General features: G+C 38.7%; 1 protein-coding gene across 2 annotated transcripts in view; it reads left to right on the top strand.

The window, feature by feature from the left end:
* Positions 1-18,038, top strand: part of LOC110839199 (lutropin-choriogonadotropic hormone receptor) — a 112,926-nt gene that overhangs the window by 88,010 nt on the left and 6,878 nt on the right. For both annotated transcript variants that reach the window (XM_022083134.2, XM_022083135.2), the window contains exons 3-11: positions 68-142; positions 1,837-1,911; positions 2,380-2,457; positions 3,751-3,825; positions 9,668-9,733; positions 12,110-12,178; positions 15,810-15,884; positions 16,755-16,872; positions 17,750-17,842. In XM_022083134.2, coding sequence (XP_021938826.2) covers positions 68-142; positions 1,837-1,911; positions 2,380-2,457; positions 3,751-3,825; positions 9,668-9,733; positions 12,110-12,178; positions 15,810-15,884; positions 16,755-16,872; positions 17,750-17,842 — 724 coding nt within the window. The remainder of the gene's footprint in view (positions 1-67; positions 143-1,836; positions 1,912-2,379; positions 2,458-3,750; positions 3,826-9,667; positions 9,734-12,109; positions 12,179-15,809; positions 15,885-16,754; positions 16,873-17,749; positions 17,843-18,038) is intronic.

Below are 18,038 nucleotides of genomic sequence, written 5' to 3'. Positions count from 1 at the left end.
CTGCAGAGAACACGTGAAGACCACGTGGGCTAAATTGTTAGAGCCTGTTTTTTTTATAATATTACAGAACCGTGGTACATGCCGGGATGCGGGTGCTGAGAGAAGGAGTCTTGCAGCATTACAGAGAGACGCTCAGGGAAATGTAAGTGACGTTCTGACAAGGTTCTCTTTAAACTTGGTGTCCCGAATGGTCTGACAATCACACGCAATTATGGTGGTTCCTGAAGAACTCAGTATTCGCGCGTCGGCCGAAGAGTGAATCGTGGAACTGCGCAATCTATTTCTAAAGGTGGGGTGGGAGCTATGTCATAATAGTGTTTACTGATTTTGCTCGCCGTTTGCGAGCAATTCAAGAACTCAACGGACATACTGAGCATGTAGACCCTTTTAAGCATGAATCCAAGAAAAATGGTGTTAAATAGGATTTGACACATTACACTTTTTAATACATAACACACTTGTTACCATTTCATGGCCCATTCTGTTTGTTTTGGTGATTGTGACCAGACACGAACTCTGAACACAAAAAGACTGATGTTCGGTGGTAATTGGAAGAAGTTAAAAAAGTATATGTTCTTATTTGGGATCATTTTGTAAACTGTGCTTTTGCGGAAAAGAAGATTAAGTCGCTAAACATAACTTTTCTGAAGTAGAAGGAATATGTCTATACAATAACGAACATGACTCAATAAATCTCACAACACTTTGGATAATCCAAGTGCGATGTTTGGAACAAGTGTCCCTATGTTGTATGTGGTATTATTCTGTGAGCGAACTAATAAATCATTCAGCTGCAAATGTAAAGACTTAACAGGTAGTTGATAGGGCCGTGTTGTAGCACCAGTGCCATCTATATTTGTCGGACTGAATTACAGAGGAAGATTAACGCTAGGATGATTTAGAAGGGGGATAAATCTCTTATTCGCCTTCCTTTATCCGCTCCTCTCAGAACTGTAACCGAAGTTGATGGTTTGTGCAGTTTCCGGAAACTTGTGACCACCAACTGGTCTGCAAATATCGTTTCTAGAAACGAAACGCCTCAGGTCTGACAGTACATGATATCGAAGGAGAGGAAAAATAAGACGGATCTCAGAAAGGAGTGCAGATAAGCAGGTTTAGTCTCCTCGAAGCGGGACACAACAGATTCACATACACGGGCGTTTACTAACAACTGAGCATCATGAATGTTTCAAGTTATTTCCTATCATTCAGTCTCTATTTCAACCCGTGTTTTTTTTAGGTTCTACGAGCAGAAAATGTATAGTTAAATATATAAAAAATAGGTCTAATAGTTATATTTTAATAGATGTTACCTAATTTTATTCTACTAGCAGAGGACTGGCCTGACATTGATGTAAACCATGGCCTAACCTTGACATGAAATTGTACTCTCTCAGACAAAAGGTTCGGCAAGTAATCGCATGTATCTTTTATAACCTTGACATGCCCTTGTAATTTCAAATGCCTCTACTATGCAGATGAATGTCCTGACATTGATGTTACTCAGGCACGACCTTGACCTAACCACGGCCTAATCTTAACATGAAATTCGCGTCTCCCAAGCATATGGTTCGGCAAGTAAAAGCATGTCTTTTCATGACCTTGAAATTTCAGATGCCTTTACTAGGCACGGGTGGGTTCCTCCTGTCTTGTTTATATGCAACAGGTATCTGCTAGAACCTAGGTTATACACACACATTACCTTGACGACAGTGTTCCATGCTTTTCCCGCGTCTTTCCAGGAAAATATTGCAAACCATTCTGCTATCAAGGTGTCATATTTGACATGAAATATACAGCTATTAACAGCGTCGTTCAATAAGTTTTGTGTTTCAGTGTGCTGAACAATGTTCGCCAGCTCCACAGTATCGAGTCCCGCTCTTTCCAGAACCTGACGGAGCTCCGCACAGTGTAAGTACGCCAGAGAATGGAAAAGATATTACCAAAGACGTCTGATTGAACTCACAGTACTACTTTGTTCCTCATAAATGGCTGAGTTTTGCCTCGTTATGAACTGAAAACTGTTTATATTAATACAAACAATCAGTAGGTTTGTAACGCAGCCGAGCATTATTAGCTTGTAGTGTGTCCAGTTCCACAGTAGAACTCTAAAGACGTAAAGTAGCTTACTAAAAGTGGGGGCAAAATTTTGTCAACGATAAGGACGTAATGTACAGAATGTCCCAAAAAAATATGTAAACACATTATAGTACGGAATATTAAAATTGTGTGTATATATCTTTTTGGGACAGCCTGTATATTTTGTGGTGTATTCTGGTGCCAGCCTATGAGCAAAATGGCAGCTTAGCCCAAGACATCCTGTTGTCTGCATGACGCAGGAACAATTGCAACTGTGTGTTAGTTGATTTCTTGTTTCAGGTACATAAACCACGCCCCCTTGCTTCGGAAGATTCCAGAAAACGTGTTCCGCCAGTATTTGCCCAGTCTTCGGAGCCTGTAAGTGCCTTCGTAACAGTGAACGAAGTTGACAATCCTGTTTCATATTTGGAAATTTCCGGTTTTGATTCTTGATCCACAGTTACCCTACCATTTTGTTGGATTTCTTCAGTGCCTCCAGTGAAAAGGTAGGATAGTATCTGGAGTACGCCATTATTGTTCCCTTCTGTTATCACTTCTGCTTTGTATTTGGGGATTGAAATTGTTAAGAAACTGCACGATTAGAATCGTGGGTACAGGAAGATAAAACGAGAAACCTCACCTATTTGTGATGTGGATTAATAAGTTTATTTTTCCCACAACACTATGATTTTATTTGAAAGTAGCGTGACGATGTCTCCTGTCATGCTATTGTTCTAATTTTTCGCTTCCTAATTGTTCCCCTTTGTGTCGTCTGGTTCGTAGGAAGTGTGAGTGCGTAAACAATATAAAGAAACTGGCAACAATGAACACACTATCGGCAGGGGAATCACATACCCATCGCATTCCAGAGACTCGTGCTGTTCTTAGATCTGTATTCCGGAATTCCTCAGACCGCGCTCTGTCAATAATTGTTACCTCTGACCTTATACTGAATATACACAAAGGAGGGAGCTGTGTGGATCACAAGGGGATCTTCAAGACCGGTCTGATGTTCTTGTGCACTTAATACAGCAAGTTGGTAAATCAAAGCAATAAGACCTAAGGAAGCATCTAACTGCGTGTAATATCTGCCTGAAATCAGAGTACTGGCAACATTCCACAGTTAAGCGATCAAAACACAGGCTTTGTGGGCGAAATTCATCCGATCGACTAACTGTAAAACATTACAAATTTATTTCCTATCTGTTAACGATGCATCAGTTATGCGCCTTTGGTAGGGGAGGGGGAACTGTGAGTAACAAACTGGGTATGAAGTGGTCGCGGCCTATGGCACATGGCTGTGGATGGGCTGAGGAAAGGTATAGAAAATCGGTGATGTTAGCGGACGACTACGCTGTTTAAATCGGACCCGCGCCCATTACAATGTTTGTAGGAGGCCTAAGATCTGTTCCACCGCGCTTTGTGTCGTGAAACAAAGCGATGAGTAAGTCTACATTTTACGTGAGAGGAATTATTCGGGTAAGTCTGCACGTTTTGCAATTTATTTTTGTACCCCAAATCTTAGGTTGATTTACAAAAGAAGAACCTCACAGAGCGGTGATCCAAGCTGTGCCTCCGAACTGTAGGTCAGACTTAATTTGATACCTTTCGTGGAATGCGGTAGAAATCTTGCTCTGTTGACCTCAGGTTACAATACGTTTCTTGTTCCAGGCGTATTGTTCACACGGGGCTTGAGGAGATTCCCCAGCTACAGCACCTCCGAGTGGACTCCATTTTACACATGGTGTGAGTACTGCATCTCCTTTGAGTTTTTGTATTCGATAGCCTTGTTAGTTTCGTCGTCTGATTTCCAAAATGTAACAAAATGAACGCTCAGCCCCACTGAGACTAATCGGACAAACTGCAGATCCGCTCTCCATTCCCTAAGACCGCTTCTCCACTCGTAACTTACATTTTGATGCAATCCTCCCATTTACGCCATAAACTCAGTCTATCGCTGTACATTGTCTTTATAGGATGTCAGTCTTAGCTGTCACTTGGATTAATGGCATAAACTATCAGCTCCATCTGCGTACTGCAGACTTGAGTTATTACAAACTACGGCTGTTTATTTCAAAGGCATTGGTATCTTCCTTTTCCCTCCTTCTTGATCTCCCTGTCGGTTGCTTTCAATGAGGTTTCAGGATGAAAATTTTGTATGCATTACTTATCTTTATACAAGCCCAGCCCATCGCATTCTTTTTTATAGTATATTTTCCATTCGTTTAATAAAAGTATACATTAAAATTTAGCCAACCTTAATCATTATCTTTCGTTTTTAAATAAAGCCTACAGTGCAGATTTCACAGATAATGGTTGTGGTCTCAAAACATATATTTATCTAAAAATAAGGAAGAATTTGTTTTTACAGTTAGTGGATATGAAGTGGGATAAAATTGAAAATTGTATCGTTCTTTACAACAACGCTCATGCCGGGTTTTCTATAGTGCTTACAGCCATTCATGTAACGTGAAATGTTACATGCGTAAAGAATGCCTGATGTTTTGTAGCCCTGGCTTATACCGGCTGGCAGAACAAGGTCTATATTTAGTTACACGCGTTATCGTATATTGTCAGTTCGGTTAGCTGTAGCACGTGTGTTTTCATCGGAAAGCTAAAAGGAATGTTGAAAATCGGGTATACGAGTAAACGAGATGGACTTTTCAGTATATAATCGATATATAAAGTAAGTGACAGGATATAACGTAGTAAATTGGATACGCACCAATAGATCGGTGGCGTCGCTACATAAAACTAACATGGCAACACCGAACCCAGTTTCCGGTTTTGTGCAGAATATAACATAAAGGCTTCATTTAGTATTTACTCCGAAACAGAAAAGCAAATATAGATTTCATATTGTTATTGTAAAATACAGACAAACATTATCTTAAAATATCCACATTTTTCTGAGTATATATAATTTTTCAAGATTTCAAGACCTTAATAAATGTCTGCTCTTTTCTTTCCAACTCAGACGTTCGCACCACTAATTTGTTTGTATCACTGACGAAAGTGCTCTTCTCCCAGTTATTTTAATAAAATGTACTGATATAATAATGAAATGTGTTATTCATGACAGCCTTATGAATCTATACCTCCATTAACCATTTGTTTATTATTTATAGCCTTGGCTCTGTATATTAATAGATTTATTATTTAATGAGAAATGTAAAACACACTATGAAATTATGTAAAAAAAACAGACGAAGGACAGTTGCCCGCTAGCCACGCTGTATTTGTGAATATATTTTAATGAGAATGTGTTTATTTGTTCAAACGTTAACACAAGCAAACACACAAGTGAGACAATTCTTTACAATAAAATTAATTAATTTTAGTCTTCGCCATGATGCGGGGATGTCTTATTGTAAAACCTTAAAAGAGAATTTTTGTTACGTCCGGACACACTACCAACTCAAATCCCGTACAAATTTCAAAGAAAGTTCAGTAGTCCGCATGGCTATAATGCTCACCAAATACACTAGCACAGTGATGCATATGGATATTAGTTTTAAAATTACTCACCGCAGGGGAAATATGATTATTCTCTTGGACTAATATTAATTCACGTGTAACATTACATGATTCATAATATAAACCTACTCAGATTTTAACTTCAATCAAAATTTACGTGGTAATTACCATTTCAGAATCGAGCCTCCGAAATCGAGTCATGACAATGAACCTACTAAATTTGTTGAAGGTAAAATGTTATTACGAAATTTAAGAAATCAGTTCACACATTCGATAAATATTACATCTGATTTCGACCGAAGCAAATGCCATTACAGAAGTTTAGATAAGCAAGATTTAAGTATATTTCCAAATTCAGGATTTTATGTACTGACAGTCGCGTTGAGTGCATTAAGTATGCAACTTAAGTTCTGATTGCAGCCTTCGCTATGTTTTGGACATTTTCAGGTAAAATGGATTTTCCTGCCGCTCAGATAATCCTGTTCAGGAAACTGTATGGCTTGTGTCTACTGAACTATCGCTGTAATTACAGTTTGATTCGTTTAAGCTATGGTGGATTACTGCGGTTTAAATTGAACGCATAAATACATTTTAAACCATTTTTTCTATTCATATACGGAGAAGCAATATTTGCACTGGCGTTATAAGTTACTCATTAAATAAATTATTATGTAGCTTATGAAGGATATGTTTAAATTTTATATATAAGACAAAAGCTGCCTTCAAATTAAAATAGAAGTTTTTGAAGAAGTGTTTTGGTTTAACTAGAAGTTTCAATGACTCTTATTTGCGATACTCTATTGCGCAAATGGTAGGATGATTAATGAATGATGAATTGGAAAGGATATGGAAGGAAGCGGTCATCACAGAGAACAAGTCATTATTGTGTCTCTTGAACGATTATCGCAGAAATTCTTCATAGGATTCCGTACATTCGTTCTTCTGCTGCGCTTACGATAAACGTACTTAATCTGACTCTGCTGTTAAACAAAGGACGAATGACATCGCTTCCGCCTGCAAGATCCCTAACTTTTCATTCAAGTAGGACATACACGGCTTCAGAATTTACATTCGTTTCAGAAAATGGACGTTTAGAAGAAGCTTTTGCATTACAACTGGTTACACTAATTCGTGAACTTTCCTAGAGTTCTGAGTGGTATAATAGCTGGCATCTTAGGCGTGGCCTCTGTTCAAAAGCAGCATTTGAGAGCTGGTCTGATTTTCCTTTGTTATAGGATTTAACGATCCAATCTTATGCTGTGAGCATAGAAGGGTCTTCCTCTATTTCGTCATTGGAAATGGCGCCGAAACCTTAGAAGGACTGACGTATTGCCAACTGGAGAATCATATTTTGCATTAACCGTCGGACTGGTTATAAGTAATTACCTAACTGATATCTTACAGTATACGTTCTGAAAGGTCGATACACGTGAAAATATTCAATAAATTCCTTGTTGCTATCTAAATGGACGGTTCATCACTGTCATCACAAAAGTCCGCCACTGGTTGTTGTGTTTATGTCGGACGGGCAGAGGAGAAATGCACTTTGCCACTCCTCCCCCCGCCCAAGATAATTTTGGGAGCAAAATTTTCCAGATGGTGTTTTCAAGCTATAGCACCGAGCTTCTGTTCTGTGGACTTGTTTTGGTCTCATATTTGTTTCTTGTCACATCGTACTGCTTTGTGCAAGTCTTCGTCCTTGTTTGACATGGAGAGAGCTCCCTTGTTTTCTTTTGATGTTAATTACAGACCTACAGGAACTTATATCGTAACGTAAAACTTACATTTTTTTTACTTTCTTTGTGTTTAGAATTTTTAAAAGTGTGTTGTCTGTGTAAGAGGGGAACTGCGCCGTTAGAGACAGATGTATTACAGCCGCGAGCTTAAAAAATCCGGTGTCAGGCGGATACAGTTCTCTCTGTAGAGAACTGAATTCAGTGAATGAATTAATGAAGTGGTCATATTAGGATATACGTTCTTGGCTGAATATGAACTCCTCAAAATGGACTCTGGTCCGTGGAGTTATTTATTTAAATATGATGCTTGTGTTTTTGAATTTATTGGAATCCTGGTGTTCATGGTTGGGAGTGATTGTAGCGGTGCTCCACAGAGCGACGGTGGATTCTGGGTCCCCATTCACAGCCCGCACGATGAATGTTAACGACATATGAGAGTACAGTATTTCACGGTACGTGTGGTTTGAATGTAGTCTGCATTTAGCGCCAGTAACACGCCCACGGCCCGCAGGAACGAAATTGAATTTTGACGTACAACACAAACCGACTGTCATAACAACCTCCGTAGAGCAGAATCTTTCTTCATAATTTAAATATTAGCTCAGTTGATAAAGAATTCCCTTTACGTTTATCGGACCTGAAGTTTCGTTATCATGTTCACAATAACTCACCCTTTGAGCCACCATAATTTAGCCCACTTCACACATTTTATTACTTTTAGATTCATTTTAATATTATTATCATATCCACAAGCTCTAACAAATATTCTCTTTCCTTATATTTTTTTAACTAAAATTTTGAATGCATTTCTCATATCCCATGCGTGTTTCATGCCTCGCCCTTCCCATCGTCTTTGATTTCATCGACTGTGCGTTAATCTCGTTGTTATGCATTCTATTATATTACTTTTATTACGCGTCCTAGTCTAACTAGATAGAGGACGACCAACACAATGTACGGTATACTAAGAGGTGTTGCTTTACTTTAAAATGCACATGTTTCAACTAACTTCATCGTCAAAGTGTACGCAATATATGGCACGACTATCATTAAAATATATTACTTTAGATTTTCGTTTCAGAATCAAAAGAATTTAAATAGTTTGAATTGTAACATAAATATTTTGATTTCAGTTATAACTAGACTACTGGCATCTGTTTACATGTTCAATAAACATGGAATTATTGTAAAACCAGATAATGATTGGATCAATTTCAATCATATTTTATTTTAAAGTTCGTGTCTGCTCCTGTCATGATGTTTGTTGAAATGTGTTGTGGATTTTAAAACAAAATGTTATTTAATATAATTTATTACGCGTTGTGTTGGCGGTCTCCTAATTATCTACATTACAGGACGCCCGACATGTGCTGAACTGCAGGCGTCATACGTCTAACCTTTATTGGAGTCGTGCTTTATCACACTGAGTAAATGCGGAAGTGTGAAAGCAGTTCTTCAGCGTGGGTCTGCGATCCCTTGACCTTACACATCTCGACTTTCACCCACGGGGCAGGCTTGTTACGATGGGGAGCTCGAGGGGCTGGCAAGGCCCCTTGTTTATTTTTTTATCTACTTTTATGTATTCTTTTTTATTCGCACAAAAAAATATCTAGTGATACAGCATCATGAAACTATCGATACATCATGCCCGTTCCAAGTGTGGAGGGCAATTGCGAGTTGGCTCGTCTCGTAACATCACATGGAACAGGCTTGTGTTATATGTATGAGTCATTACTGTGTGAGTCCCTTGTTAACAAATTGGCAGTATACGTATCCCTGCTGTAGGACCATCTGAGAGCCAAGGCGTATGCTGAGAAAGCCCGCGATATCGGGCTCTTTCATGAGCGAATTATCGCTGCATTCAATGAGATAACACCACAAACAATTCTCATCGTTATGAACTGCGTCGTATGGTTCCAGAATTAGGGGAGAGTCAGTCGCAACGAACCTTATTTGGGAAAATGCACAAATTGTAAGCTCCTCATTTTGAAAACTTCTTCAACCACGTTCCGTCTTCCCTCTTAGGTCTAATATTCTCCTCAGTAACCCGTTCTTAAGCAGACTGTTATAAATATTTAAATCGAAGTAACTACCTAACCAACAGTCTGGCAGAGGAATTCAAATGTTTTATGTCGCTGATAACACCGGTAGCCATTTTGGAAGGATACTGAGCCAGTTTATACTCAACGTATCATTTTTAATATGGCTCAGAATTATCCTTCATTATCCTTCTAGATTTTCCAAATGTTCTTTCTCTGTAAGTTTCTCTAACAAAACATATTTTTAGTTTTCCTCACCACATTCACTTAGTCGTTTAATATTTAGAAATCACGAAATTGCGCACCGAATTAAACGTTAGTAATTCATTGTTTCAGAGACTTGGAAAACAATCATATTCGACAGGTGCCAACCAAATCTGTCAAAGTGCGGACCGAACAATTGTAAGTACTCATATTTGGCCTTTAGTGCAATAATTATCTAAGGGCGGGGTGTAACAGTGACTTCGCCCTTAACTTTCATGAAGTTCAAATCGAACTTCGTCACGTTTATAAGAATGGCTCGTCTTTCAAAGAATAACTCAACATAAGAAAATATGTTAACTTAATGTCTAAAACTCCTATTTAAAACTTTTTATATTTTTTATTTTGTTGATGAAACAAGTGCAAATCATGCATGATCTGTAGCTTTCGCGGAGACTAAATTCAAGATTCATTTGAATAAAAATTTTCTTGGATATTATCCATCGTCTAGTAAATCAAATATAAAACGTAAACGACGTTTCGGATATGGGGTTCTATCTCCGTCTTCAGGTTCCTACACAGTTGGGCCCACTAGATAGAGCTAATTAAGATCATCTCTGATGAGGAGGACGGAGATAGCTCTTAAAACGTTGGTTTCTAACAACCGTCTGACGCGGCTGAGTGCCCGTGAAGACTATTCAAATGCCAATCAGTTTACGTGCAACAACACACAAATCACAACTGGCATCTCTGGCAACGGGACAGTTACTTGAAGTATCAGTTGCCAGGAACTGTCCTCACGATGTCACAGCCGATTACGGCCTTCATTTGTTGATGTCCCCTTACCAACTGCAGTTAAGGAATTTCTTAATATAAATTGTATAAAAAATTCCAACCATCTTCCTCGTTTTAATTCAGCATAGCTACATAATATTAAAACTCTAGTGGCGTTCCATACACTTGTCTTCCCGTCTGAAAGAAATCGTTTCTAGCGTTGAAAACCGTCATAATTTCGTTTCCAGTTTCTCATGGGAAGTGTACATTAAATATTTTCACCTGAAGTTCATTTTAATTTGAGCTATTAAACTAAAACGCCTCCTTAAGTAACACTGAACCTGATATTTCTTTAAGATGGCGCTCTTTTTGGGTTTTTTCGTCATGTAATCTAGTAGGAGTTCACCGATGTTTCAGAGATACTTGCTGCCTCCATCATCAGGACGATTTGATTAGAGTTTTGTTATGTCAGATGTTAAAAATAATTTTGTGCAATAGATACTTGCACTTACATGACTACTTAACACTACAAAAAATGTTTAAATGTTCTAAATTTTACTAAAATGTGATCGCAGTTGAGGGACTGTTTTTTTAGAGCATGCTACATTCTTCTGTGCGTGACGGTTGCTAAGGAACAGGGTCGTTGCTTTCAGGAGAACAATATTCGAGAATTGCTCCTACATGTTTGCTTTGGGATTAAACCAAAGTGAAATGAACTCCTGCACCTCACATTTTGATATAAGACGCTGTAAGATGTTCTATGTCTCGGGGGACTCCGTATCTGTAGCGGTTAGTATCGCTAATCCATCACACCGTCACTGCGTGCCCTTTCATCATAGTCTGCGGTGCCTTGTCTGTGAGATACGCCTAATTACATCCGACAGAAATGTAATTAGCAACATCACTCTAAAGTATCCTGTTCACATTTTCGTATACTGCTATCCCTGAAGCGGGTGCTTCAGGGGCGTGTCTTGTACTCATGCGCGCGCGGTCATGTAATTCCAAACGCGAGGAAAACACTGAATCCTTTGTTTGTAATTTTTAAACCATGCACCCAAACAACTTTTTTTTTTTAAATCATGCCTTCAGTTCAGTTTATTCAACGAGATAAAAGTGTTGTATTTAACAACTTTCTGTATGCAAATAAGTAACTTCACCTATAGGGTGATATTAAACAGATGATTTTCGTTATGCCTGACTCTGTTTATTTAGGTATGCTGTCAGGTACGTAGGCTTGCAATACGCTATAAATCGAGGGCACATGAGCTACATTGCAGGGTGACAGCAGGTGATTGGACAACGTTTTCGTTAGCACACATTAATAGGCATTTTTGTTATGAAAATAACTTTCTGAGTCATTGAGATTTGCACAAGTGTTACAACGGAACGTAGTATGTAGTCCTATTACACGGATGCTTTTAACTTTTATTTACTACTTTCTTTATTGCAAGCGAATTGTTAGCGAGATACGCCCAAAAGTGTTTTAATTCATTACAAAATAAAAATTCGGTAATTAGCAGTCTTATAACTTGTCATCAAAACTTATTAAAAGGCTTAAAGGTATATTTAAGTGTTGTTTTAGGCGTTTGACATAACACAAAAAACAAACCACAATATTTAAAAGCTTACCAGAATTTAGAGTGCTTCAAGGAATCAAAATTTAATCGAAATTTTGAACTGACGGTTGATAGACTTGCATTTTTCGAATTTCTTTTTTAATCACTTTGAAATTGGAAATATGGCAGAGATGCAGAAATCTAGGCAATACGGTGATGTAGCGTAATAGCTTACTTTCCGTTTCAGTCTGCTGAACTACAACATGATAGAGCTGGTGCAGAATCACGCTTTCAGCGACGCAGAGATTGCGAGGCTGTAAGTATTCCCCATATCACATGACAATCACTGATTGCAGTTCCATTATTTTAGAAAAGGCATTTGTCTTCGGTGCTCCGGACTGTTTAACTCTGCGTGAAACGTTCTCAGTAACATGAGGTTAATAAATCGGGTTTTGAAACGCGTTCGAATCTGTCATTAATATATTTATTTAAGTTCATAAGATTGTGTCGTCATAACATTGGCATTAGTACGGGAGCATCGTTTGGATAATAAAATCGGGTAATAAAAGCCCGATATGCTTTTCCATAATTTTAACATTTACGAGAACAATTACAAAATGTAAATGTACAACATGTTCTTATACACCGTCCGTAGTTTATGTGGGTTATAGGAAATTCTGAGTCGTGTATAGTCTTTAATTTAGAAATGAGATATGAACTCTGCATTACAGCAACGTGACTAAAACAAAATTATGCGCTTGATTACGTGGACTGGATCAAAGATGGTACTTTTCCAAAATGTTCTTTTTCCGGGGGGAAAAAAATAGGCTACTGTTTCATGTTTACAATCTTCGCATTTCCGATGAGCTCAGTGGAGTTTTACGACCTCAGACCTTATCTATCTTTGCCCGTATATTGTGCTTTACTGCCCCACCCGATGTCTGGTCTCCAGAAGTGTAAGGAATGGAGAGAAGGTGACCTGCTTATGCAGTCCATAAACATCCGATGAATTTCTGTTGGAGTCAGACTTCTGTAAAGATGTGTTTGTAAAAACTAAAATGACATGAGTATTAGTGGACCGTAAACAGAGATCCTGTATATTTTTTGGCAAAAGCTATATTTCAACATCTCTCTGCTAGCGTGTTTTCTCCTTGACAGATATTACGAGGTCATCAAACCTTGGGAATTGCTTCTAGGAAATCGTATCTGAATTTATGAACTCGCCCATGGCAAAGCCCCGAGTTTCTGGAGGTTCTCACTGCAGCGAGTATGAAGATGGTTGTCTTCTCGGTTGTTGTTCCGTGCAGTTTCAGGGCATCCCCCTGATGATGGAGACAGCAAGCACATCTGAAACGTCGGCAGACTTCTACCAGACCACGCAACGCAACCGCGTTGAAGACAGCTATCTTCAAACAAAACGCTAATGAAAAATGATTGTACACAGCTAATTTAGTTAGTAGGGCGCTGTTGCTAACGGATGGACGGACTTGAAGCTAGTAGGCGTGTTTCGAATTGTTTTGTTCTAAATTCAACCAAAAAGCCTCTTTGCGAAGAGCCGGTGTCTCGGTTAAGACTTGAGCCGAGTCGTATTTTCCGCCTTCTTGCTCGGTCGCTTTATTTGTATAAAGGCCACACATTGATTTTCCAGGCTGGAACATTTTCCGCGCCAGTTCCGGTGACTGCCGCAAGCCACATTCCGATATATTTTCGCTGAATTCTGTGTGGCCTGCTGTTTAAACAGTTTGATCCCCTCCCATCAACGTTTCTGATAAAGTGTTCCCTGGATGCACTTGTAATGCGCTTTAAATGTGGGTCAAGGAAATAAATATGCTCCAGTTACCTGAGCGGCTAGATGGATTTCGATATAATACTACGTACACGGCTAAATGCTGAATTGCGGCTGTACCTAGCTGTACTCGCAACGACAGTTATGGTCTGAGTCTGGAAGAATACGAATTGATTGCGGATATCAATATTTGTGTAACTAAACGATTTTAATACGAGTTTGTCTGTGGAACGGGAAGATTATTTTGTTAATAGAAGTAACTGGTCAGCTGTAAGAAGACGCCAAATGTAAATCGGCACAACCAGTAATGGGCCTCAAAGGAGCAGAAAATTCTATAACAATAATAATAATAATAATAATAATAATAATAATAATAATACCAAGCTGCGAACGAGATCTGGAAAATGGAAGGTAGATATTTTTTCTTAAAAGTTTAATAATTATTTAATGGTATTATATAAATATCCGAATAAACTGCTTTAATCAAATCTAAAAGTTCTTGACGATGGTGATGAGTCATTTGAATAAAAATTTTCTTGGATATTATCCATCGTCTAGTAAAATAAAATATAAAACGACGTTTCGGAGATGGGGCTCTATCTCCGTCTTCAGGTGCTTACTCAGTTTGGCCCACTAGATAGAGCTAATCTCTAGCTCCGGACTTAGAGTAGGCACCTGAAGACGGACATAGAGCCCCATCTCCGAAACGTCGTTTTATATTTTATTTTACTAGACGATGGATAATATCTAAGAAAATTTTTATTCAAATGCATTAATCGGTTGAACTTTGTGATAGTGAACCGTTTTGTTTTCTGTAGGAACTGAATCTTTATTATTTAGGTGAGGTTAATGTAGTGTTTTGTACTGGGATATATTATCTTTCTTTTCCCACTTATCTGTATGAACATTTACAAATAATATCCTAATAGCCTACAGATTCAGAATATTCATATGATGGTCTGTTAATGGCAACAAGACAGAGAGAGATAAACGATTCGAATATGACGCAACAAAATCGATTCACTTTGTATATGTTTGTGGTTGCTTGTTAAGTAACCGCACACACTGGTAAACCAATAATTACACGCCAGACAGAAAAAAAGGGCAGCGGTTAGGATCCGGATAATTAATCTCGCTTCGCGTTAAACCTGTTGCAAATTTCTGTCCGCATGCTGAGGCCTTTTAAGTTTCGAAGTGAGAGCAAATGCACGCACTCATCGGTGATATGGTGATTTCATAAATATGTTTTTTTATAAAGTGTCTCGTGTCGAGATGCATAAATTTGTATTAGAAGAATTTTCTCAGCTTTAATTTGAAACACGTTTAAATTTAGGTTTTTCTGAGGGGAAACTTAAATCAGTACACGAACTTGGTAAGGGTTGGACGTCCGAGGTTCGATTCCCAGTAAGGCAGACATGTTTCTCTTCGCCACCGTTCTGTCCAAACTTGGGATCCTTATCTCAGGTGTGAAGCGACTTTGCTGGGAAAATGTTCAGTCGCACGAAGTACTGTCAAAGTCTGTAAAGCGTGGACGAGTTTCCTCCTATAGGTTTTTTTTATGATTTTATCTTACATTTTTATGTTTAATGTATTATATCTAATACAATACAAAATATAAAAGTGCATGTACTATTGTGTAAAGTAACAGTCGGAATACTTAGGCGCGAAGAAAATTGTCTCAGCAAGAAGAGACCACTAGTTTGTGTAACTCCACATTAATCATGTCTGTCAACCTCTGAAATAAAACAGGTGCTATAAAGTCTTGCTTTCTGTTCTTGTTTTATCTTCTGAGAAGGGTTTGTCGGGGGAACAAGTATTCTGCAAATGCACACAAGCAGAATTTGTCTAGAAATAAACTTCTTTACGTAAATCACAACACTAAGCATTGGATATTTCTTTTTTTCGCTGTATTATTTGTTGTTTCCATCTTCGAACTCTTAGGGATTGAAGAATGTACAGCAACGCCGTCAGACAGCTTACATGAATTCTACGAATCCCTTTAATAAAATTCCATTACTTGGATTTTGGTTAACGCTGTTACGTACACAGAAAAGGAACTGGAGAAACGAGTTTGCTGTTGAACTTCAAATCCTCATTATTCCTAGCACATCAAGATTTGCAGTGACGTCACTCCGTGTATCTGTGTCTCTGTCTGTCGCAGGAGCCTGAAGGGGAATCGAGAGCTGAAGACCATCGAGCCCAGTGCGTTCGTGGGACTGCGCAGCCTCAGAGACCTGTAAGTACCGGCTCGCTACTTTGCTGACCTCATCTTCTCTTTAATTACAAAAGAGCCACAAGCTGCCACGTGTCCTGGCGACTGTTGGTTTATGCTCCGTGATCATCAGATTTGGCTTCGTAAAGAAATTCTTTTAGCGTAAGCTTCGGGGTAGACTGAACGCATGATTTATGAGAGATCTGCCAACTCTCGGATGACTCCCTTTCCAAAATGATGTCCCAGAACTTAACAATAAACCGCCTGTGCCTTTCGAAGCTGCTACGGATATTTATAGACAAACAAACAAACAAAGCGTTAGCATTGTACTGTGCTGTAACTTCGCCGTTCTCAGTTAAACGTTTGAGTTTATTGTCAGTGATGACAGTCATGAGGTTTATCCTTCTTTCCTAGTTTTGTTCTGCCTTTCTCTGTTTCGCTGTTCCTTTGTTTCATTATTTGAAGAAGCTGTATCAGTTGCATAGGTTTGCGTTCCTATGTACGCGTACCTCGTACTTGCTGTCTTCTTCAGAAGAACTTCTAAAAGCTGTGTGATGATAGCAATTCTTTTAAAATAAAATATTCCGTCATATCTTGGTGAGAACTTAGTCAGCCATGCTTAACACATATAGCGACAAACAGCAGCTAACCTTGTGGTTCGAGGAATGGATTAGAATGTGGAGGGGCTGCGGTGTTATCTTTGTTGCTGACACAAGACGTGAAAATTAATTATACAAGTCATTACAATGACAGTCACGTAAAGTATCGAGCAGAAGCGTCAGTGGGCAAAGTGGAGACACGTCGTTGCTTCCATGTAAGGAACTCCACGTGTTTCAAGGCAGCGCTGCTTTACTGACGCGTGAAGTCGGCTGGTGGTGTATCCCTATGTTGCAGGGACCTCTCTGAAACGTCGATTTCGCAGATGCCGACCCTGGGTCTCAAGGACCTTGAGGTACTCCGCCTGCAGGACACTGACAGCCTCAAGAAGTTTCCCTCCATATACAAATTTGAGGTTAGTAGCCACAGTGCGCAGAGTAAAACAGTGTTATGGCTTTGACAACAGATTTCAGAATAAAAAGCAACACACACTTGGAGCTTTTAGGCAAATCAGAAATATCTTACTTCATGCTTGTGGGAACAGAAAAGTTGATGTTTTATCTCTTCAGATATTTGAAAATAAGGGTGAGGGGGGATTAAACGTGTATGTTTCTCCGTGTCATTTTGTGTATCTGATATAGTGGATATTGGAACACAGAGAAAGCAACAAGCAGTGTTTACGGATCTGTAGTTTCTTCAAGAGACTTTAATAAAATGTTACTCTGTGATTTAAGTCATATGTAAATTTAATTTAATAATCGGAAACAACGTAAGAAATCGAGTAGGTCGATTTACGTCTGACTCAACTCGACAGTGTTGCGAAGGAAGATCAGAATCACCTGATATTTGACATTAAATACAAAGTCGATGTTTCTATGCCCAGTTCCCTTTACTTTTCATAAATATAATGCTAAGAAATCGACTGACATGTTTCCCTTCTATTGTGACAGTAAGGAATTTGAAAAGCACAGAGCAGTTTCCTGTTTTAGCTGAAGCTAAAATAAAAAATCGACATTTTCTCTCAAACGATGTTTGTCGTACAGAGCATTTGGACATGAACTTTACGTACGTCTTTCATGTGAAACATTTTACGGTGTGGCGAATTTGTAACAGAATGTAAGAAAAACAATTTATGACTATTCTATGTATATTTAGTTTTGTTGCTAATTTAAGCCATAGCCAAAATCAGAGGGCGATTTATTTTAATAAATTGTAAGAACAGTGAAAGTACATAGAGGCTAATGAAGTTTGTGTTGGACGTAGATGGCCTTGACCTCGTCGCTCTTTTCCAGTACCTTCGGGTGGCCTGGCTGACGTACCCCTACCACTGCTGCGCTTTCCAGTTTCCAGCCACGCACCATCCGAAAGAGTTTGCTGAGCACGAAGTAAGCTTACGGCTGAAGGAGTGAACAGGAACTGGACACCTTTGGATTCCTGAAAATGAAATTGAAATTAAACTCGTTATTTTTTTTTATATAGGAAATATCTATGTTTATTTCTCGCTTTAGTGATGGTAACTTTCAATGGCGTTTGATGTGTATTCACCACTTTTCTTATACATGCAATATAGTGATATAGTCT

This window comes from Zootermopsis nevadensis, unplaced genomic scaffold (assembly GCF_977971745.1).
Source record: "Zootermopsis nevadensis isolate Lab colony 2312 unplaced genomic scaffold, Znev_1.0 Znev_ptg000021l, whole genome shotgun sequence".
NCBI classification, from domain to species: Eukaryota; Metazoa; Arthropoda; class Insecta; order Blattodea; family Termopsidae; genus Zootermopsis; species Zootermopsis nevadensis.
This window is presented reverse-complemented; position numbering and strand designations above follow the sequence as displayed.